At 33.1% G+C, this 24385-nt stretch overlaps 2 protein-coding genes across 4 annotated transcripts; one reads left to right on the plus strand and one right to left on the minus strand.

Moving 5' to 3' along the window:
* The first annotated feature begins 162 nt into the window (after positions 1 to 162).
* Positions 163 to 24385, plus strand: LOC130636682 (lethal(3)malignant brain tumor-like protein 4). Of its 3 annotated transcripts, none has more exons than XM_057446486.1 (18): positions 163 to 318; positions 13162 to 13522; positions 13813 to 14076; positions 15942 to 16070; positions 16494 to 16676; positions 16763 to 16905; positions 17020 to 17119; positions 17300 to 17382; positions 17708 to 17960; positions 18322 to 18636; positions 18788 to 18870; positions 19032 to 19257; positions 19507 to 19743; positions 20161 to 20206; positions 22883 to 22957; positions 23148 to 23197; positions 23278 to 23480; positions 24044 to 24385. In XM_057446486.1, the coding sequence occupies exons 2-18, from the start codon at positions 13222 to 13224 to the stop codon at positions 24152 to 24154; spliced, it is 2802 nt and encodes a 933-aa protein (XP_057302469.1). In that variant the 5' UTR covers positions 163 to 318; positions 13162 to 13221; the 3' UTR covers positions 24155 to 24385. The 3 variants fall into 3 exon arrangements, with proteins under 3 accessions (XP_057302469.1, XP_057302468.1, XP_057302467.1); XM_057446485.1 differs by lacking the exon at positions 163 to 318 and adding an exon at positions 6365 to 6508; XM_057446484.1 differs by lacking the exon at positions 163 to 318 and adding an exon at positions 9450 to 9582.
* Positions 19746 to 22883, minus strand: LOC130636683 (uncharacterized). The gene is made up of 5 exons (XM_057446487.1): positions 22079 to 22883; positions 21862 to 21987; positions 21605 to 21709; positions 20808 to 21304; positions 19746 to 20551 (listed from the first exon to the last, which is right to left on the minus strand). The coding sequence occupies exons 1-5, from the start codon at positions 22707 to 22709 to the stop codon at positions 20366 to 20368; spliced, it is 1545 nt and encodes a 514-aa protein (XP_057302470.1). The 5' UTR covers positions 22710 to 22883; the 3' UTR covers positions 19746 to 20365.

Genomic DNA, 24385 nt, shown 5'->3' on the forward strand with positions numbered 1-24385 from the left:
ATTAAGTGAAAACAAATATCAAAATAGAGCGATAAACTTTATCAACTTTTCTCTTAAAAGTTTAGTGGTCCAACAAAATTTTATAATGCATACAGAAGCCATTCTCGTTGTTTTGTTTGTTTATGGAGCCATTATGAAAAAAAGTGAATTAACATCCGCGGTGGAGTGTTATTATTCAAAAGAATAAAACATTGAACTTTTCATGGCTCAGAGCCATCGAGAACAGAAATAGTTTGTGAACTACTTTGGCCTCCTTTGAAGGGTGTTTCAAATAGTAACACAAGATATATAAGCTTTAAAAAACTACCTAAGACTCAGGTAAGTTTATTTTACATTTAAAACTTATTATTTATTTTATTTATATTTGTGAATATTTCTGTTTTGATAGAATAATTGGTTGATAGTAGCTTTTTCACACGATGGTTTAAATAAAACAGCACTCTATCGACGACTTTGTGACAATTGAATATCGATTCTTAGTTGGGGTATTGTTGCTGCACATCCGAAATAACATAGATAATTAAAAACTTACTTAATGGAATGGATACATTTAGCTATTCGCAAGAATAGTTATACCATAAAATAGCTTTCAAAAATTAATGAAAAAAAGTGTTTGGCGGACATGTGGGCAGAACTTTCAGTTGGCGAGCGCCATAGTCTATACGAGCATCGCATATATATATATAAATATATATTTAAATGACAACCAAATTAAGCACTCCTGCACACGGTCTTTATATACTTTTTGTAAAGAAAAAACAAATGTGAGTAAAAAAACGAAATGAGTTGCCATTTTAGTAAACGCATGACATGTAAATTCGAATTTAACACGAAATGAGCATAAAAATTTAGAATGTTTTTTTATATATATAATTGAGACGTTCTTTGATGTCACTGATTAAATGGGACGACCGTTGCGCTTTTTTTGAGTTCAGCATTGCAGCCACATTTGTTATCAGAGATATAAACAGTAAAGAATTTAAGTTTGTGTGAATAGTTTAAAGTACGGATGGAGACAAAAAAAGTATATATTGTTTGTTTGTTGTGAAAATTGAACAGTGGATATTATTTTTGCATTAATTTTTTTCAATTTACAAACCATTGTAAATAATCAACTCTCAGTGGATTTATGAACAATTTAGAAAATCAACCATCTCCAAAATGGTGGCATATTTCTATTTATTCTTAAAAGAAAAGAAATTCACAGCTGTAAGAGAGAAAATGAAAATTATATTATTTTCCACGTGAAATGAAGAAACACCGTTAAAACTAACTTTATCTTTGTTTTATTAAGTTGAGTCACGTGTCTTTGATCGTTAATCATTCGACTTTGATAAGAGTATTTCAATCCAATTTCATTCCTTTTTTTTGTTTACAAGCGCAGAAAGGGACAATCGATTGTGACTTTAAAATGTCTTCTTATGTTTGGAATATTAATTATGAGCCTCAAATAAAATATGGATGTCATCCTTAAATGTTTTTCATAAGATATTTCCTAAGATAAATTTTATACATCCTCTATTTATATTTTGTCGTTTTGAGTCTTAAAATATATTCTTAAACCATACGTATATAAAGTGGTATATATTGGGTTAGAAAAAAAATGCATAAAAATTGTTTTTTTAAAATAAATTTTTTTTAAAAAAAAAAACTCAGAAAAAAGTCAAGTCTGATAATATTTGTAGAATTTGGGTGATTAAGAGCTTGAATATTTGTATAAAATTTAATACACGTTTTTTATATAAAAAAGTCAAGCTGAGATTTTGAAAAATATACTAAGATTGTACTCAGCCTGAATCCCTTCATATATTATTAGAAAAAATAAAGTACAGATTTTAAGACTATTCTACTAAATACGTGTCTTGTTAGTAATCTCATGAAAATTATCTTGTTGGAGTTTTGTGGTAAATTCTTTTTTATAATAAGCCCAGGCCCGTCACAAATGTATTGCGAAGTAACACACGCTGATACTTGTGAGAAATGCTTTTAAAGATGTTTAAGCCTGGTAATAACCAGCTTCAAACTTAAACATTTTTATACAAAAGTTATGTACTGTCAAGAAAAGAATATTTATGTATTTCTCTTTTCGAATATTTGTACAGGATAAGCCACTTGAGAGCATTTGAAACATTTTTATTAATGTGGGTCCCGCTTCTCGATGCATGAACTGGATTAAGACACACAATAGGAACAACCCGAGGAAGTTTTATTATAAAATTTTTATATGTTATGCAAATCTCCAATCTTTAAGCACGTTTATTTTATATAAAATTTTCTAAATTTCAGCGGGCTTGGTGTACTTTTTTTAACATTTTTTTTAGCCCCAGGTTTTCTGATTTTTATTCTTCCAAAAAATAGGGAAGAATATGGACAGATTTACTGATGATGAATATTTTTAGAAATAGAAAAAAAAATAGATGGTGTTGAAGTTATTCCATTTGTGAAAACGTAAAGTAGTAGAAAGGAAAACAAACCGTCCTAAAATAATTATTTCTTAGTAATTCTAAAATTAAATTATTTTGTTCTCATAATCTGTAACGAATTTAGACTAACGCTATATGCTCTCAGTTTTAAGTAAGATCTCAGCCTCGACGTTTTTATAACTAGGTTCTTATAAAGAGATGCGTGTGAATCTTCACTGAACACATTTTATAACATTTTTTTATTTTTTTAAATTTCAAGAATAATGCTTGAGGCTCGATCACCAGCCATTTTTATGTTTTGTTGATAAATTCGAAAACATTTCGTTGGAAGAAATTGACAGTATAGAAGGAACAATATCGCTTCATCTCAGTCAGTCAGTCAGTCAAACATGTTTTCAATGTAGCCGCATATTATTATCTTTTTAATAAAATATTAGTTTATTTTTTCAAAAAATATTTAAGAATGACTTTTAAGAATTATTCAAGGCTAAACAATGTCGATTTTTAAGAATTATGAGACTAAAATGTGTGGTTCTTATTTAAAAAAAGTATGTATATAAACAAATTTCTAACTTTTTTGGCAAAATTAGACATCTAACACGAAGGAAGGTGTAAAGAAAATAAAATAAAAATGTAAATTTATCGAAAAAAAACGTGGACATGATTTAAACACGCCAACCGCAAACAAGTTTAAAAAGTTGACAGTGTAAATTAAAAAAATTAATGCCTTATTATTGAAAGCATTCTACACAACGGGTCCTGGGGATGAAATTGTCACAATGCATGATAAAAGAATGCAACAATGTAATATTGTTTTAAGCTTAGGACTGGTATCACGTGGTCTATGGAGGGATGGTCTAAAAGCAACATTTTATTCAATATTAATATCAACTTACAAAAACCCATCGAGCCCATTTTCGTACACTTTTTATATAAGAAATCAGTTTTTAAGAGACTTTATACTGGACTACCCAGATTTTAGCACTGGAAAAACAAATGCTTTCATTTAAAACCTGCGTTTTTTATCTATAGACATCTATTTGATAAGAACGTTAAGACGATTTTGACAAAAGTTGAGATATCAAGAATGTAACTGAATTTCTCCATTCCGTTAATTGTTTCCGAAAAATCCCATCCCCACTGTTTTTTTAATAAATTTCGTTTTTACAGCATATCTTTAACACCTGTTCTCGAAGAAACACAAATAAGAAAAATGGAGGCTGATTAAGTAACCTAAACAATTATTTTGAAAATAAAGTTGTTGTATGACGTCGCCAAAACAAATGAGAGCAACGAGTGTGCTTCCCTGTCGTCACCCTAATCTTTTATATAGTTTTGTTTTCAAAAATCAGTTTATTTTTATTTATTTATTTTTTCAAACTTTTAAACTTTTTCGGACATATTATGTGTGAATTTCATGCTATTGTTTTTTCCAACAATAAAACAAAACAGAGTGGTCATAAAGTCCTGCTAACAACAAAATAGAAAATTTTTCACTTGTAAATAAGAATGTTATTTGGTGATCCTCCGCTTGATATTGCAATATTACAGTTACAAGGGGAAGCCTGTTACTGTTCCTTCTATACGCGAGGTGATCTGGCACTACACGCTAATAATGAAAAAAAAATTAAGCTTCTTTTACTGCTTTGTTGTGTTGGGAAGAACAGAAAAATATTAAATCTAAGTAAAACTGCAACGTCTTCTATTTGATTTGTCCCTCCACAGGAGAGGTCATTTTCGCGTCATAATTTTAAAAAGTTACAGCACGTTGTGATAAGAACACGTTAAAAACATTTCAGGCTAAGATTTGATTTACATAATATAAGCACATCAAATATTTCACGGTCGCATCAAAACACACTTAATTATAACCTCGTCCGCAGAACTTGTTGAATTGTTCTATATTTTGACTGAAGATCCTGAAAGTCTTGGCGATGGGGTTAGCTTAATTCCTTAATTTGTGATTAAAACATAATTGCCACCCATGACTTCCACCCATAATTACTACCCATGACTTCCACCCATAATTACCACCCATAATTACCACCTTTCCACTGTGTCAGTTTTACCTTCTATGTCGACGACTAGCTATTACTATTTCTAATAATCTTTTTTTCTTTTTTTTTTTGCTCGCGACTTCTGAGGGTTCCACATTCCACATTGAACGTTTCAAAACACTTTCAAACCATGTGTAAACTGAAATTACAATCTCATTTCTAGGACTTGTTACGTTGTTATGTTGGGACGTAGCTACAAGGGTACTGACAATCGACGTTGTGTAAACGATATGATTAAGAATAACTTTTGTACACACATTCAAATCAACAATCGCCCTAAAAATTGCCAAATATTTTAAACAAATAAACATCAGAGTCATAAATAATAGTATAAATGGAATAAATACTTTGAAATTAAACAAATTGGCTAATAAACCTAGGTGAACAATTACTAAACAATTTGCAGGGATTTTTCCTAGATAAACAATGTTTAAGTCAAAGGCAAGTAGCTAAACAATGTTTAAGGCAAAATGCAAAAAATCTAATTGGAAGAAACAAGTTAAGAAATTGGCAGCGTACAAAAAAATTCAGATGTTGGATGGATGTGTCTTATCTTAGAGATTTGGATTTAGTGGTTCTCATATGAACATTAGTGTTTTTCGGTATACAATGAACGTTGTGTAAAAGGTAGCAGTATTTGAAGAATGTTTCAGTGTTGAACTGTTGAGTCTAAGAAAGTTGTGAATATAATTTTTTATGAGACAAGTTTTTCACGCCCTGTATTTTCAGTTTTTAGATATGTTTACACGATCAAGATTCAGCATTAATAATAGTAAATACCCTCTTTTATTTTTTATACATATCTTCTATTTTTGAAAACTCGTTAAGAAAATCTGAGTAATTACTAAAAAAAGCTAAAACCATTTTTAAAATTTGTTTGGTTTCATTTGCTGGCTTTTTTGAGACCTTTTTAACTTTTCTTTTTTAATGTTTCATCCTCAGAAATAATGGAAACGTCGGCCATGTTAGAAGTTCTCACACATAACTTAAAACTCCCTTACTCCTTCCCCCCCCCCAAAAAAAAAAAAAAACAAAAAAAACAAAAAAACAAAACAGAATTCCTACATACCTATTAAAAGCCGTCAATCCCCCAAATGTTCTTAAATTGTAGTTTACATCATGTTTGTTCATTTCAAAAACGTATACGTAGAAATAAATTATTTGGGAACATTGAGAATTACTTTCAAAATAGATGATTGTGAATCCTTCTATCTTCTACATATATATGATAACTTTTAACGCAATTAAAAAATATCAGCACTATATGTTTCATGCAATTTTGCAGTTAGATATCTGTCTTTATATCGCTTGGGATGTAGGTATTTGTAGGGCGATTGCAATTTCGTTATATGAAAGAGAGCATATAAATATTGTTGATTGCGTGAAAAAATGTGTGTACAATTTATAAGAACCAAGAAACTCGAGTTATGGCTTTAATGTTTTTAATTTTTACAGCCACTTAAAGATGTAATACTTTTTTACTTCAGTCTAATTTGTTTTTATATTTTGTGGAACATGTTTTTAGCGAATTCTTATGGCATTATTCTCGCTAGCACAAAAACATTATGACCACGGTGTTCCAAACATTTCCCTTGCTCTCGTTTCATTAGAAATATAAATATGGATCACATATAACATTTTCAAGGGAGGATAATTCTAACGATAGAAAAAAATCTTTTTACAATTGTTATGTTTGTACACGTATATATACGGCCACTTTAAACATACAAAATTATCGCATTCTGATTGGTTGATCAAACAATAACGACGTTAGAAACTGATAGCCTCGTGTATTTCTTTTTATTATAATAGCTCTCCTGCGAGTTGTTAAAAAGTAGAATTGTGTGAAAAACAAAAGGGTTTATGAGTAAATAATCACTACGTTGGAGTGTGGCTACTTTGATGAACATTAGAATGGCTGTTTGACGCAGACGCTTGATGAAGATATGAACCCTAAAGAAAATGTTTTTAAAACAACAATATTAATCATTTTTTCAGTTTTAAAGAACGCTTTTCTATTACATTGTGGTGAGTTTCGCGTATTTTTTACTTTTTATGACGTCATGTTTGATAAAGTTGTGTCGTGGTGGTATCAGATGACAGTTTCTTTACAACTGTACACTATTCAATAGAGAGCAAATAATGGCGGGTGTAGTAAAACAATTCGACTTTCTTGAGTGGAAATACTTTTTAACGCTATATGATGCCTAGCTACCTCTTTTTATAGTCATAAAAATGATTGTGCTCTATTTGATCCTAGACATATACTGTTTCAAGTCCTTAATAGGAAAATATATTTTTAACTGTAAAACTATTAGCAGAAAGCATGACCATTAATAGACGAATAGAAATTTAGACTTTAGTGAAAAAAGATCTTTTAAACATTTTGTTTCGCTATTTCTGCATTTACGCAGTTAGATTCAAAAAAATCAATACTATATTTCTTCTATTCAAAAGTTTGTTTCATATTCATAACACGAAAAACAGATTTTAGGTTGGTAATTGTCGTGAAAGATTTTAACTGGCTAATAAAAAATCAAAGAAAGCTATGGGTTTTATCATGTCTCTGTCTAACTGGCCACCTTGTCCTAGTCGTTTTCCTTGTAAGCATAACTTCCTTTTTTAAAACTATAATAATAAAATTAAAAAATACATTATATTATCGAAAATGCAAAATTGGGTTTGATAAGTCTCATCTATATTATATCCTTATTATTCTTTTCGTCGTAAAATTTAACTTGTTTAAATTAACTTATTTGACTTGAGTTAAGCATAGTTTTTATGGATGATTTACTACTTAATAAGTTCATGCGGAGATAATTAGCTACAGTCTTGTGGTTGTACTGTATGTATATTCAAATAAACTTTCTATTAAGTTTCTCTATGCGATCTTTTTCTCCAAAAACTCATGCGTCTCTCCATAGCTCACTTTGACACTAAAGCCGATGTTACACAGTGGCGATTTATTTAAAAGGCAAAATGTACTGGAAACGAGGTTGACAAAACGCAGAAAAAGTTTATTTTCTATTTAGCGTTTCAACGGGCGTATCTTTTCGTTGAATTTTAACGGGCGTATCTTTTCGTTGAATTTCTTTTTTTATCTACATCGATGATTTTCTTGCAAAATCTTTTTCTTTCACTTTTTGTTTTAATAACCGCTCAGACTCATTTTTTCAAAAAAAGTACTGGAGGCGAGGAAAGACTTCTATAAGTCGCATAATGTAAATAATAAAGATTCGAGAATAATATTTATTCCTGGTTTCCATAGAAGATCACTAACTTGTCGGTCAGCAAAAGCAATTATTAGCTGTCGATAGCGAAAGATTATAAAAGATAATGTCCATAAAGTTGCGTAGCAACAGTTTCTATGTTGGACCTTGTTTGAAAGAGGCACAGACAGACTGTAAGAAGCAGTAACGAAATTTCTGAAAGAAATACAAACTTCCAGAAGGAGAAGTTCTGTAAGCATACTCTTTCAATTAAGCAAGGACTTTCAGATGGAGAAGTTCTGTAAGCACACTCTTTTAATTAAGCAAGCACTTCCAGAAGGAGAAGTTCTGTAAGCACACTCTTTTAATTAAGCAAGCACTTCTAGATGGAGAAGTTCTGTAAGCACACTCTTTCAATTAGGCAAGCACTTCTAGATGGAGAAGTTATGTAAGCACACTCTTTCAATTAAGCAAGCACTTCTAGATGGAGAAGTTATGTAAGCACACTCTTTCAATTAAGCAAGCACTTCCAGAAGGAGAAGTTCTGTAAGCACACTCTTTCAATTAGGCAAGCACTTCTAGATGGAGAAGTTATGTAAGCACACTCTTTCAATTAAGCAAGCACTTCTAGATGGAGAAGTTATGTAAGCACACTCTTTCAATTAGGCAAGCACTTCTAGGTGGAGAAGTTATGTAAGCACACTCTTTCAATTAAGCAAGCACTTCTAGATGGAGAAGTTATGTAAGCACACTCTTTCAATTAGGCAAGCACTTCTAGATGGAGAAGTTATGTAAGCACACTCTTTCAATTAAGCAAGCACTTCTAGATGGAGAAGTTATGTAAGCACACTCTTTTAATTAAGCAAGCACTTCCAGATGTAGAAGTTCTGTAATTTCGGTTATCGCTGTAACGTGTATCGACATGCACTCGCGCCTGCTCGGTCCCTGTTGGAACGCACGAAGCGTTTTTTTCCCTCAGAAAACATTAAAAACGTGCAATTTGGAAAGAAAATTTGGGTGCACTACCCAACTATTTTGCGCTCTATAAAAAGCGGACAAGGAATATCCGGCACGTTAATTACCGGGCACATTGAAGTGTCCGCGGAGAAAATATTGTTTTACTATAATTTTTATTGTCGTTGCAACTTTAAATATTTTAAAATAAAGTCTACTCTCGCTAAGTGGAAACCCGGACAAGTGGAACTTTCGTTTACTTGAACCAATGTCCCCGGTCCCTTGGATTTGCATTAACAAACCTCTCTTATTTAATTCGGATAAGAATAATCGTAAATTTCTCAGTCTCCTGAAATTTCAGATAAGAGAAAAGTTTGATAAGTGGAACTTCTTTTCGGTTTCATAGAGGTTCCACTTATCGAGCAATTCGGATAAGTGGAAAATTCGATAAGTGGAACCATTTTTTTCGGTCCTGTGGAGGTTCCACTTATCGAGAGTAGACGGTATTAATAGTACAGTTTGGTTCTTCTTCCGTTTTGTGTATCTCTTTTTCTCTGGAACAGAGACTTAAAACATAGTGGATATATCAAAAATAAGCTTGAAAATATAAAATCATGTCCGCTATATTAGACTACTGTATAAAATCAAAGATAATCAATGGGCGAGCGAATTATAGCAGAGAAATATTTCGCTACAAACTTTTAACCAGTCAGTATTTAATTATCCCAAAAGCATAATTCAGTAACTCTATTTTCGTGACAATCGTCATGTGTCGCAACGCATGGACAAAAAAAGCCTGCGCGATGAAGGGTGATCAAAACAAATATGGTAGCCCAGGCACGACACGTGTTTTCGTATAGAATTGTCATAAACTGGGGCTGGAGGAAAGGGAAATTGAAGAGCAAAAATTAAAAGTTGTTACACAGTATGTGTTATACAGTAAGTTAATGTTTTTAAATTGACAGTGTTAAAAAAATTTGTAGTAGAAAATACATATAGCTAGCTAGCTAGCTAGCTAGCTATACATATTTATTTTTTAAGGTATTTTTTTGAAACTTCACCCAGCAGTTGCAAGATTGCAGTCAGGAATAAACTGTTAAATCAAGAGTAAGACAGAAGAAAATAGTTTAGTTGTGAATAGTCAGCTACAAAGTTCTGTAGCTAGCTATATGCTCTAGCATCCTAACACGCAAGAAAAGAAGAGTCACATAGGCCCAACTGGATATTTATGCTAATTTATAGATTTAAACAAAGGTGTTAACGGGATGGGAAATATTTACAAACAAAGATAGGCTAACACATCAGACAAAACAATAACAGTCAATATAGAAAGTGTTGCAGAGAGGTTGCCAAGGCAAAGGCATTAAGCACGGCAAGGAAAGGGCACGGCAAAGGCAGGCAAGGAAACAGGAAGAGGAATCAACAAGGCAGGGTTAGGCAACGCAAGGGAACGACAAGGCAGGGGCAGGCACCTTAATAGAAAATTTCCCCCTACAACTGAAGGATTACACCTTGAGTTGTAGGGGGAGATCGTATACTCAATATATCTAAGATATGTATTATATTAGTCCAGGAGTATAGAAAATATTGAGGTGCAAATATTTCAAATTCAATAGCTCAAACAAAGGTCTCAAATTTATATCGGGTCAATATATATACAGTGAGTAATGTTAGCAGAATTATATGCCAATACAAGTATTTAAACAATCGATCATAACACCACACATTCATGAGGATTGCTTTAGTACATGCAGTATATGATAAATTATGTGAAGCACACACAACAGTAAGATGTCTCAGGTGTAATATATTTTTTAAATAATAACTTTTTTGCAAAAATACAGTTTATATGTTGTGCCCATCTTAGCGAATTTTTTCAAAATGTTTCTGGCAAAACTTACAAAAGTGAATTTCAATCCAGGGTGAGTGCTTAGTACAGGTATGTTGGACATCCATTTAGGTTTAATACCATTTCAAACAAAAAATTAGCTCAACTTCTGTTAAATAGAAACACGGGTAACAGCTTGTTGTTAACACTGGGTTGAGTGATTTGTACAGGTATACTGTTTCGCACATACGTTTCGGCATAATACCCATTTCTAAAAAACTATCCTAACTTCAGTTCAAACAAACAGACAGTTAACAACCTTTTGTTATCCTACGCAGCTGAAACAATTTTATATACTTTGTGGAAAATTTTGTAACATTTAAAAATAAAAATACAGTTTATAACCTGTTTTTACCTTCTCTAAGCAAAAAAAACCCTGCAATATTTATTGGAAAAAGTTTCTGTTAAAGAATAAAAATTAATCGTAACATCTGATAGGCGTAACACAGTTTCAAAAAAACCTTTATTGTAACTTCAGTTTAAAAAAAACACAGCGGAAACAGCCCGTTGTTACCCTGTCCAGCTAAAAATCAAACAGTATAAGTTTATTTTGCAAACAAGTTTTCATGACAGTAGGATAAAAAGCTCTTATTCCAAACTGAACAAAAACGTTGCTAGAGCTGCATTGGTGTAATTATCAGGTCAGGTTACAGAAACAGAAATTAGGGACATTATTTGTCCATCTTGAGAAATTAAATAAGAAATAATAAATATAATTAAAGATTAAAGATTTCTAATACACGTTGATGATTGCATGAGAACCGCTTATCAGAATTTAAATACCTCAGTAATAAGAAATGATGTTGAAAAAATTTCCCTAGCTATATGTATATTGAAATAATTTTAGTTTCTGTAACTTGAGCCGCACTGGTGTATGCTCAGCAGCAGGGTTAAAAAAGTTTATTTCCTAACATGCGTACAATATATATAGCTACAACTGCTACAAAAAATATGGCTCTCCCTCCTCCCTCAATGTTAAAAACAGCTCTTTGTGGTTAAGCAACATAACCAATTACACATGACATACCTTTATAAACATTGATCATGTGTGATAACGGAACGTACTATCTGCAAAATATCTGGCTAGCTATGTTCTTTTCCTGATTTTGCTAACTTTTGGGTTCTTAGTTTTTGGTATAAAATTGCCAGAGGCAACACATTTTGTGGATAATTGTAGCTAGCTAGCTAGAACAAGCTATATATGTGATGGGACATTCCTACAAAGTAGAATCACAGTCCCGATATTTACTTGCAGAAATGAAGGTAAAAATGTAAACAAATCAAACAGACACCTTAGCTCCATTGAGGGATATACCCTGTCTATTATTTCCAGGAGGGGCCATGGCTTAGATGGAGAGTCCTAGAGTATTTAATGCTCATTTTGAGCGACGCAGACCCAATTAGGGCCCGCGCTCTACTAGACAACTCCCGGCAACATCCAACGGCCCACACAGTGTGCCATCTTCCCAATTTTCCTCACATGGCTTGGGTTAACCCGGGGCTATGGTAACATTCACTCGCCCATGTTGAATCGCCGTCAAGAGGAATCGAACCCCGGTCTCCCGCACAGAGTACGAGAGCTATAACCACTAATCTACGGCGCCATTTTTACATGTAAAAAAGAGTGATATATTAGCTGGCTAAACATACCTTTTCTTCGTTTTCTTGAACAAGCCCTTTCGTTGGTTGCGATATAGCTTAGATTAACGAAAGTGTGAGTTGGAGGCGGTATGTGTCCTGAGAAAAGGTCATGTGATATTAGTCAAAGTGAGTAATGTATCATGTGGCTAAAAAGTGTAGGCAGATTTAATCTCAACTGGAAACGGCACCATTTACGCTTGGCACCATCTTTAAAAAACAACAAACACTCCATTCTTTTGCTTCTTAAAAGACACGTTGTCTTGCTTATTAAAAGCTGTACCATAGAATGACCATGTTGTATTGCTGAATTACTGTAGTTTTGTGATTGAAATTTTGATATTTCGGATGTATAGGGGCGAAATTGCATAGAAATGCTATATACTCTCCACCGTATTTCCTTTTCCGTTATATTTGGCTTATTTAATGAGGAAATGGGGTCTGCTACGCTCCGCAAAAAGACAACCAATTTTCAGGTGTAAGAAACTTAACAGGTGCAGCAAATTCCATTGATCGGTTGGTACTTGAGCCCCGTTCGTGCGTCATTCAGTAATATCTCATTTGTACTTGTTAGTAGAAAAGTATGTTGCAATGGGGACATACTCCTGTCCCAAGGAGGTAGTATCCTCGCCTCCCCTGTACTACATGTGCTAGGGACATAGTATTGGATCAATAGCACAGTCAATAGACCAATCGTTTGGCGAGAGAAAGGTTGTGGGTTCAGGTCCCACTTAATCCATCATTTTTGCAGCACATGGGAAGATAATGTGCAGAGTTACTTTTGTTGTCTTGCGCTGTTGTTACTATAACATGAACCCACAAACGGTTTTAAAGTTTTTAATGATTTAGTCATAGAACTTTTCTGACAACATACTTGACTTAAATATAATAAATTTAAAAGAGTATATCTTAAATTTTGTGAGCAGAGAGTAATCTTGGAGGTGTTACTGTTATAGCTTTAATTTTAAACTTTAATTTCTACTTTTTATTAGTGTTGCATTTTGGTGGGGAAAAGAAGTGAAGTGCAGGACAAGAAAAAGAGGCACAATAAAATGGAAATGAAAACAAAATTTCGTTCAACAAGATCTTATGAAGGCCTTGAAGATACTGATGGAACACAAAGTCCAAAAACAAGAAGACGTATAGCAAATATGCAGCGCATTAAACAACATGCATCAAATGTCGACGAAATTAATCTGCGCAATCCAACAGATGGTTCTTCTGCTGAGAAAACTTTAGATACAAGTATTAACATTAATGAAAATAATAAAATAGACCCTACAAGTATTACAGAACATGACTTAGTAGTTGATAAATTTTTGGACAATCAACTAAATGAGGTATATAAACATGGTAAGTGAGTGTTAACTGAGGGAACAAATTTTTTATAGATAATTTTTTTGCAAAACATTTTTTGTAGGTCAGTGGTCCTAAAATAAAATATATATTTGTGAATAACTACATTGTCAACTAGGAATACACAAAGAACTAACCAGCAGGTCATTTTCACAACAATTTTCTTCTTGTGTATAAAGCCCAATTGATCCAATCTAAGATTAGCCGCAAAGATTTTATCACCAAAATTGTTTCAACACAATTAACTCCACCACCAAGTGGTTCTTATCTATTTATTCTTTTTGCAGATATTTTATCAAGTCAGGAAAATGTGACACATTACGAAGTAGAAGAGGACTCTATAGTTGATCCTGGTGTAGGCAAGGCAAATGCTATTGTGAAAAATGTTATTAAAGAAGAGTTGTGTGAGGATGAACATACTGGGGATGATGACAAGGAAAGTATTTCAGATCGAAGGAAAAAAAGGAAAACAAAGTCAAAATATAATAATATGGACAATAACGACTTAGAGAAAATGTTAAAATGGAAGAATGGTGTTGGATATTTGCCAGGTATGGGTTTGAAAGTAACTACGGTAAAATAAGCATGCAATACTTAGTAAAGTAAAAACACAAAATGATTAAATTCAGGGAATCAAAAAATGATATTCTTTGAAAATATTATTTAGAAAAATTTATGTTATGTTCAAAATTAAGGTACTGCTTTGTGAAGTTTGTTAGTAAGAATATAAAATAGTTTTACATGAAAAACTTTGAACAAAAAAAGGTACTTGCTTTAAAATATGGTACATAAGCCTGAAACTTTTTAAGCCATCGTATCAGTCCTTTAAAATTGTAAAAATTTAAAAAATTGGAAAAAAAATGGACCTTAACTTCATTAATTTCTGTACCCTTTTTATTTTCATGCAACGATTCTACACCAAAAATTAAAAGGTACGCAATAGGGACTGTAATAACACTTACTCCAAAATTAAATGGGTACATAAGATAATAAATTTCCTATGAAAACTTTAATCAGACATGTTGGTCTCAGGTACGACTGTGTTTCTTGTATGAATACTGCCAGAGAGAGAGAGAGACTCAGATACAGGCACCTACTTGAAATCTGTTTTGTGTGGCTTTGCTTTTTAGCCACATCATGTAATTATTTTTCAAAGTCTACTTTTTTTAAAACTTGCCTTAGTTGAGATTGTTTTCTTACTCACATGATAGTTGGATTTTATAGACTTCCCGATGAGCTTTCATTGTATCAATTAAGTAAAATAAGTTTCAAATGTTTTTATCAAAAGGTATTGTGTTGACCTATTTTTATAAATAACTTGAGTAAATTTTAGAAGACAGCAAGAATTCGTTTTTGTAAGCAAATCTGTAAAAATTAAAATGTGTTGTGCTTTAAGAGATGCATGAAAAGTAAGAAAAGCAAAGATTTCGGAAACCTGATTTTCTAAAATTATGTCTATTATTTAAAAAACTTCAATGTGTGTTATTGGTCAGTCCAAGCTGAGTCACAAATGAAGGACATGAAACACCCACATCAATATTTTTTTAAACTTTTGATTTTTATATCATTGGGAAGGCTATAATTCCTAGAATATTTATTTTAAATAAAAAGTATAAATTTTTAACAGGAAAAAGATAAAGGGAGAATTAAAGATAACTATCATTTCCCAGTTCTTTTCAATAAAGTTAAATTTGTTAACAAAGTTTAAATCTTTACATTTTAAGAACGATTTTTGCTCAAGACACCTCTACAATTTAGGCTGAAAGGTACAAGCACTTATAAATATAGAGATAAAAATATTAATGTTTTGCACATGCAAAGCCCTGAAACTGTGTCTGTTTTTTCTTAAAAATAAATTGTTAAGATTTTATCACAGTGTGTATGTAAAACAGTACAACGGAAAAGCACGAAAAGCAACCTTTCGGTATGAATTCGGAACTAGTCCCTATAAAGCAAAACCGAGACACTGTTTTAGTACTCAAGTAGAGTAGATTTAAGTAGTGTCATTTTTATGCAGTAAGCTTTAAATGCCCGTACTTTTTAGGCTGGAAAGTCAGCAAATGAAAAAAGGTGTTTGATAATATTTTACATATTCCCAGTTTGTTATTTGTGACAAAAATATTCAATAGGAAATTTACGAAGCTTTCAGAAAATATATACTTTTATTTCGCAGTTTGGGAAATAAAGAATATATTCTTAATATGCGTAATCGGTGTTTCATGGCGCAATTTGTATTTTATCCTTAATTTTTTATTTTTTATATTATATTTTTATATTTTTTCTCTGCTGTTACAGCAATTTTATGACAAAAAGTTAATCTGTTATTAAGTACTGTTGAATTTGTTGAAATAAAATCCTTTCATATTATTCATATTTTCATATTATTTAATATTTTTAAAAAATTTTAAAATCTTAGGTAGCAATTTAAAATTTCGAAAATCTGATATTGGAGCATTAGACTTAATAACTCCAAGTGACGATGAAGCAGAACAAGAGGGAAATGAAGAAGAAAATTCTCTTGAGAAAAAGTTCAGAAAAAGAAGAGGTAAAATTTTTTTTATGGAGTGATATAATCAAAATTAAACATCTTATCATAAGAATGATGTGAAAATTGTAGGAACAGGATTGAGGAAACTGGAGATATATTTTAATGAAGTGACAGTGCTCTTGTTAAAAAATATTTTTCTATGGCATACGATAGGGGTCAAACTCTATAGCCTAAACTAGTAATAAAAAGAAGCTTGGCACATTTGATCATTTAAATTTGTCCATATCAATAAAATTAAAACACAAGAGAGCATATTATATATATGTAGAATGCATATCTTGCTCACACCTTTGAAGCAAATTTGACATTTAATGAAGTTATAATAATTGTCGCTCGTTTTGAATACTGTTGTGATAACAAAAAAGGGTGAATAAAATTATTACATTGTTCCTCAATTCGATCTGTTTATTTTATACGCAGCTGTAAAAAGGCAGGAAGGTGGAGAGTCCACTCCGCTCAGTGCAACAAAGATAAAAAAACTAGACACTCCAGAGCATGAAAAGAAAAAACGAAAAGATCGTAAAAAGAAGTTTGCTGAAGATGAATTGTTAAAATGTGAAACTTGTGGCTGTTATGGATTGATATCTGAATTTCGATCATCAGGTATCCCTTCGATGACTACATTAAAGCAGTGAAAGAAAAAGCTTGTCTTTTTGCTGACATTTTTACTAAACCACACATTTTTGTAGGTCGTTTCTGCAGTCAACGCTGTGTGGGGGCATATGCAAGTAAAAGAAGAGCTGAGATGATAGCCAAACAATTTGCAAGTGGGGAGAGGCCATTGCCAAAGACTGTAAAACGACCTTTAAAGAAAAAGAAAAGAAAACACAAGGTAAGTTAATAGTTTGTTTGCATCTTTCATATTTTCTGATAAACTAGTCCTTAAATATAAAAATATTAATGCAAATACTGGTTCAATGGAATAAAATTGTAATTTGTTTTTCAGGACACTCCAAATCGAAGTCCATTAACGGATAAAAATAATTCAACTGTGCTAAATGAAGAAGAAAAAATTTCAGATGATTCGACCCTGTATTATGATGCTGGTATATAACATTTTACCATTTTATCAAGAAACCAAAATATATCTCCTGCCTATTATTATCTTGGCTGCTAGAATATTTACACGTTAGATTACTTGAAAGTGCTACTTCTTCCATCTGTAAAACTGGCGTACATTTATAGTGTTCAAACTATTACTTTGTTAAATTTTTTATTTTTTTTAGTTGGTCGTGATGTTGAATTTGATTGGGATATATATTTAAAAGTAACAGACACACAACCAGCAAATCACGCGGCTTTTGTAAAGGTAATTTTTTTTTTTGCTTTTCTTGCATAAGGCGATTTTGTTTATAATGAAGTAGATTAAAACTAAGGTAAATAAATGCCTAATCCATGAAATTTTGACATTTTGACGAATTGGAAAACCCGAAAAGAGGTAGGAGAGTCAGTGAATTTATTAATTTTAAAAGTGAATTATGTGAGTGCAACTTGAAGTCTGCCTTAAAAGGTCAGGGTAAAGAAAGATAGTAAAAAAATGACTGGCCACCTTAATAAGGACATTGAACGATCTTTACAGATTTACAATATTTTTGGACATAGTAAAAAGCTGTGCTATTTCTTTATTATTTTAGGAATATCCAGAACTAGATTTGTTTCCAACGCATGCTACCTATTTTAAGCCAACTATGAAACTGGAATGTGTAGATATCAAGCATCAATCACATATTTGCGTAGTGTCTGTGGTCGAGGTGCAAGGTGCGCGTATGCGTTTACATTTTGACGGTTGGTCGGAAAGTTACGATTTTTGGATTAATTGTGATTCTCCTTTTCTTCATCCGTGTGGCTGGTGTAAACAAAACGGACAGAAACTAAACCCACCTAGAGGTATTTTTATCTAAAGAATTAATGCCTGTGTAATCATTTGCAATCTCTTGTTGTGAATTAAAGTTAGACCTTTGCATGACTGGTGCAGTTATAACGGTTACGATTTTATTTTCATGTGTTTTGAAAATTGACTCACACATAAATGTTTCGACTGCGTCGACTATGCGTATTTCCAAAGGTTCTACGAAGTTTTTAAATATATAAATTTCACTAAATATATCTAATGAAACCGCTGGTGATTTTTAGCTATTTTCAAATGTGGTATGAGTTAAGTAAATATACGACACCCACGATAGAAAGCTCGAAATAGTCCATAGTCACTATATTTGACTTGTTGTCATATATTCTTTATCTGTCATAGGTATACACATGGACGATTTCAGCTGGACGGATTATTTAGATAAAACTGGATGCAAGGCAGCGCCTGCTCACTTATTTCATTCCCCATCGCCGACATTACATGGATTCACAACAAACATGAAACTTGAAGCTGTTGATCGAAAAAATCCTGATTTGATCTGTGTGTCTTCTGTAAATAACGTCATAGGGAATCATTTTCTGATTCACTTTGATGAGTGGGATGATCAGTATGATTACTGGTGCAAGGAAGACAGTCCCTTCATACATCCTGTAGGATGGTGCATGGAGAATCAAGTCCCGCTCGTTCCACCAACTGGTTTGTCCTTGTTCTATTTAATTTTGAATAAGTTTTTAACTTAAATTCTTTTACTTGTTTTCTATTTCACAAAAGTATACCGTGCTTCTCTTTTGATCTTATTCGCGTTGTATATTTTCCCAGGTTGTGAGGTAACCATATTTTCTTTTAGATGAAATGGTGAACAAATTCGTGTGGGAAGATTATCTCAAAGAAACAAACAGCATTGCTGCTCCGAAACATATCTTTAAACAGGTGATTTTTACAATTCTTCTGCACAAATTCAATTTTTTGAATTAACTGCTGGCAACGCTTTGCACATAATTAAAAGATGACTCCAAAGGAGGAGTGTGTATTATAAGTTTCCCGCCAAAGCGACGCTGAAATTGGCACTCAATTTGCGAATTTCATTTTAGAGAGAAGAAGAGTTTTTTGAAGCAATGTCGAAATTAGAAGTTGTTGATCCTCGCAATCCATCACTTGTACGTGTTGCGACTATCACTGAGGTTGAAGAATACAGAGTAAAAATTCATTTTGATGGATGGAGTGAACTCTACGATTACTGGTTTGATTATGACTCGACGGATTTACATCCAGTGAATTGGTGTATGAAGACTGGTCATACGTTAGAACCACCTCCAGGTAAGTTGTTTTATTGGTGATGTTTTTATATTTATCTCCATATGTTTTAAATTAAAAACTATGCTTCCTTTTCTGCTGTTTTACGGATTATTTTAAAATTTGAGAATGAAAATGAGAATGCAAATTTGTCAAAAATAGTTTAGTAGTGCAGAAATTAAAATTTTCAGAAAAGTAACAGTGTGATCGCATTATAAACTGCATTTTTGTATACTTTGAATGTCTCTTTCTGAATGTCTCTTCCTGTTTTAGTTGGAAAGGACTTCGAAGATGCACGTTCATGTGGCACGCCTGGTTGTCGAGGTATTGGTCACATCAAAGGTTTGAAGTACACGACGCACCACACGAGTTTCGGTTGCCCGTACACCAATCAAAATCTCCACCGCAGTACAGCTCCAGTTGTCGATCGCCTCGCACCGAACGCGATGACTGAAGAAACCTCCATATGCAACCGTATTCACAACAAAAAGTTTCGCAGCCCTGAACCTGGTACAAGTCTGTTTTTTATTACAAAATTTTATTAAAAATATAATATAACTGATTCATCACAAAAACTAACATATATACAACTTCATTGTTTATAAGAATTGATTTTAAAAGCTTCGTTACCGTAAAATTAGTTCATTCAAGCACTAAGTCGTGTGCTTTATTCGTTAATGCTGCTATGCTCTGCTTTACATTAAGAGTAAAGAGGGTGCGTGTGGAACTTACTCCTAAAAAAATAACATACCTTAAAGCTATATCTTTTTTAGTTTAACGTGTTTATGTTGCTTGAATTTTCAGTTCATAGAGGATGCAGATCTTTGCGGGATTGTTTTTATCCTATTTACTTTAAAAACTCATCGGTCGGGATTTGTTTTCTATTTGTTTACGTCTATGCATCACTCTTCTTTATGCTTCATTTAGATGTCTTTCCAGATTCAACAACGAAAGAAGAATCGAAAAAGACTCCGTAAGTACAAATCTTCTCATGTTTTCAACGCTGTAGAGTATAAATTTTGAAGCTAAGGATAGTGCTGCCAAACCGTCTAAATTATGATATAAACAACCACCGTGTAATAAATGAAAATTTTGATGTTTATAAATCGTGATGTTGCTATAATTGAGTACTTCAGTTCTCAAAATAATCATATAAATAATCTTCTACTGGCTTGAACACCACGTGATCATAATGTACCGCATCAACCATACTTCTCGTTCCGTTGGGATACGCGTAACTCATCGGGTAGACATCTAATACGTTGAATCCAGCTTGACACATCTTTGAGGTGGCGTATGCGTTGTACAGTTCCACTCTCTAAAAGTAAAACGTCGATGAGTTTGTGGAGAGTTGTAGAAGCGCTTCATTTTAAAGAGGCATTGCTTAAAATTTATAGTGGTAATTTCGTTAAGTGGGAACAATACTTGAAAGAAAATATCTTTTTCTGTTCGCCTCGATTGTTTAGCTACGCTCCTCAGTGCTTTTTTAATTCTGGTGCAAGAAAAGATGTACGATTTTGGAGTACTTTATCACAGATGTAAACATCTACCAGTGACTGCAAGTAAGAGCTTACCGGTGTTGTGAAGAAGCGGATAGCCGCACCATGTCGTGCGTTTGAGTTGCGGGCTCCCCACCTCCATTTGTTGATAGCTGTCGTCGTCTTCCAAATAACCATTCCTCTAAAGTACTTCTCTTTGAGCAGGTTTATTATTTCTAATATCATTACCTTGAAAGTTTCAAACGGAATGTCCATAGCATAATGCAGTCCATAGTTCAGTAGTAATACACCCTGTTCGTCCAACTGATCATTAGTGAGTACTCTTTTTAACTCGTTAACTATTTTTTGTACGTCGAAATCTTTATCGTCAGTTTCCTTGGAAGCCTTTGTTAGGTTTTTATCGGTAATTTCGTATATCCAGTTATAGGTTTGTTTACACTGCAAGAACTGCTCTTTACACAACACTTTGCTACTGACTGATCGATAGAAAAAATCGGCGATCGAGTCACCAAAAATCCAAAATGTACCACTCCCCCTTCGATGCTTCGTGATAGCTTTTGTTTTCAGTGGTTCTAAAATAAAAGGGTATTTTCGAAACAGATGGAGTTGGTATATTTCGTGTTTAACACAACAAGAAGCGGTTTTATAATAATTAAGAATTTGTTTCTAATGTACAAGTTAATTGTATGGTTTCTCGTGAACTTTATCGGAGTATATAAACGATGAAAGAATATCCATACTAAACCCGCTAACCCTAAAGATTTCATGCTTAAACTATTTATGTTAGTAATTCTTATGGCGAATATTCTCATTTATTCTGATTAAATCATTCAGAGTATGTTGCAGAGGTGCAATAAATTTATTTTCTTTACCGTCAATGTACTGCATCCATTCATTCTTGTTATTCCATCGTCCAAACCCATCCCACATGAGACATGAGTTCTCTGAGGATATGTCTTTTAGAAAAGGCTTTAACTCTGCAAAAAAGAAATGAATCCGAGTATTTCACATAAAAGTTTTTTTTTATGTTCTTAGTAGTTAGTCTTATAAAATATTAGAAAAATTTTTTTTTCACATACAATACAATGTTTCATTAAGAGTATGTTTTGACTAAAGCTTCTCGTCATACCTTGATATACAGAATAATTGGTTTCCAACACTTTAAAAGTGAGATTTTTAGAATATCGTTCTTCGAGAAATGGTTTCTCGTTGCCTGGCAGAACAGCTGGTGACTGATGCTTCCCTTGAGCGTTGCCTAATTGAAGGATAATTTTAAATATGTTAGTAGTTTAAAAGGACATGAAAAACTACTAGAATCTAATTGGAATAGAAATACCTGAACAAACCTTTAATAAACCACTCTGGTGGAGGGTCTTTATGTCCGTCGCACAAAGTGTAGTCGAGCCACAAATCAACCCGATATGAACCAGGCTCCAGAATCAAAAAACTAGCTTCGTAAGAACCATCTTGGTTATCAACTAATGTTACGGCAACCGACGACTCTCCGTTCACATGAACTCTCCACGTATCTCCTCCGACAGTTTTTCTTGTGTTCATCACACTGAACGTGTTGATGAAAATTCTGCTATACTGTCCTGCCGGTTGGATGTCTAATATAACGTCACTGTGCTCTGTTGAAGTGATCCGAAAGGGATTTCTGTCGGGATAAAATGACGACCACGTTGTATTGTTTTTGCATGGTGCTAAAATTTTTTTATAGTTTATTCTCATGTCGCGCTGTAGTGTCCAGTACTTTTTAAAATGATGAATTTTTTTGTCATTGCTGTTGAAAGTTGTTGACGTTTGCGTTGTTACATTCTTTAACAAACTTTTCCCTGTTCTGTCTTTAAACCGACTTTCGCCATGAAAGACGTTGATAAAGGCCGTTAAAACGTTGCCAATAAATATTAAATGCACGGTGTAACATAGGCCGTATATGCCGACAGCAGATAGTACCGCCAGTCGTAATCTTCTCATCTCATCATGCTGCCATGTTATTCAAAGTTTAGTTTAAATTCTTGCCGCAATCGAATATGCTGCATGATTCCAAAACATGCCGAAAGCTCTTTAGCACGTACCTGCCATGTTTAAATGCTTCACTTATCTTTTGATAGATCGATTTATTTATTTATTGTTGTTTCTAATTTTAGATTCGGCCGTGCAACTGGTAAGCTGCTAAAGAAACGACACCGACTTTCCGACACACCTCTCAACAACCATGATAAGTACGCATTATATTTGTATTTACGCCCACTCGAGGTGGAACATGCTGTAGTGGGGGGTGCCATACGTACTGTTAAAATATAATGCGTGCAGACTGTCAAATGGAGGGCATTATTTCTAATTGAAACGATTGAATGATTATTTTTTATTAACGTCTCCAGATCTGCTGTTAACTGTTCTCAGTTATTTCAGGACTGGCGTGAAGAAAAGAAAAAGAAGAAGAAGTGATGAAGTATCATCTTGTGCGTGTGTATTTGTTACTTTAGCTATCAAAAAATCCTTATATTTAGCAATTTTAATGCTAAAATATTGATTTTTTCAGCAACCAGTCCTTCTGCACATCATATATACGACTCAAAACAACCACACAAGCCTATTCCATCTACACATATACCAGCTGGTCATTCGTTGTACTTACAAGGAAAGGCTCTTGTCAGTAAAGCCATACCATGGTCACAAGATGATGTGGTTGAATTCTTGAAACGAATAGGACACGAGGATCTTGTACCGTGTTTTGTAGATAACGTAAGCATGCGTTTTAATATTTTTGCAACTATACGTGTGTTTGAAGAGCAGAAAGTTTCGCGGGAAAAAAGTGTCGCGAGATTAAAAAACGCAAAATTTAGGGCATGAACATTTGTGAAAAACCTTTTTTTGCATATCTTCCAACAAATATTCTTGCGAATCTTTTTTTACATTTTTGACGAACAGGAAGTCGTTTCAGTCATTTGATGTCATTTCTGCAGTCATTTCAGTATTTTGTTGCTTGTTGCCCAGATTCAACGTAAGGGTTAACACACGAACAAAGAACAGAACGGAGAATACGTTCTCTGAAATTTGAATTCTATTTCGAGCGGAAGTTGAAATTGTTTTGCCTCTTTGCGCACAGGGATAGCAGAAAGACCAATCAAATTTTCAGTATTTTGAATAATTAGCAGAACGTCCAATCAAAGTTTGTGATTCTGCGAAATTGAAAGGAATGTCTTTCGGAAACTTCTTCTACTACTATAGCCTCTCTTTAATTCTCGTATTGTAAGAAACCTTGGAAGCGAGGTTGTATATATTTCACATTTGTTATCTTCTTTTAGCAAATCGATGGACAAGCATTACTTCTTCTTAGTCAGGCTGACTTGGTGCACCACTTAAAGTTAAAACTGGGACCTGCTTTAAAGATATACAGTGAAATATCCAAGCTTTGACAGACCAGGAGACTACGCCTGAAGACTCCGCAGATTTCATCTCAACATCAAAATATATTGGACCTCTTCATTAATTTGCGCGACCCAATTGGTGTGCTTAAATGACGTATTAATGAGTCCATACTACTTCTGGAAAACATTTTCAAAAATAAAGAAATTATATAGTTGTATATATTATATTATATTTATGTTATTTTATATATATGTTGATTTATAACTACTGATCATGAA

This window comes from Hydractinia symbiolongicarpus, chromosome 3, assembly GCF_029227915.1.
Source record: "Hydractinia symbiolongicarpus strain clone_291-10 chromosome 3, HSymV2.1, whole genome shotgun sequence".
Classification (NCBI taxonomy): Eukaryota; Metazoa; Cnidaria; class Hydrozoa; order Anthoathecata; family Hydractiniidae; genus Hydractinia; species Hydractinia symbiolongicarpus.

Bases quoted from the DNA above. Each gene is read 5' to 3' on its own strand.
- LOC130636682 (XM_057446484.1), top strand. The intron at 14,077-15,941 runs GTATGGGTTTGA...TTAAAATCTTAG, and splicing joins TGGTGTTGGATATTTGCCAG to GTAGCAATTTAAAATTTCGA. The intron at 23,198-23,277 runs GTGCGTGTGTAT...TGATTTTTTCAG, and splicing joins AAGTGATGAAGTATCATCTT to CAACCAGTCCTTCTGCACAT.
- LOC130636683 (XM_057446487.1), bottom strand. From the start codon at position 22,709: ATGAGAAGATTACGACTGGCGGTACTATCTGCTGTCGGCATATACGGC. The intron at 21,710-21,861 runs GTATGACGAGAA...TCTTTTTTGCAG, and splicing joins CAATTATTCTGTATATCAAG to AGTTAAAGCCTTTTCTAAAA. The intron at 20,552-20,807 runs GTAAGCTCTTAC...TTTTACTTTTAG, and splicing joins TCCGCTTCTTCACAACACCG to AGAGTGGAACTGTACAACGC.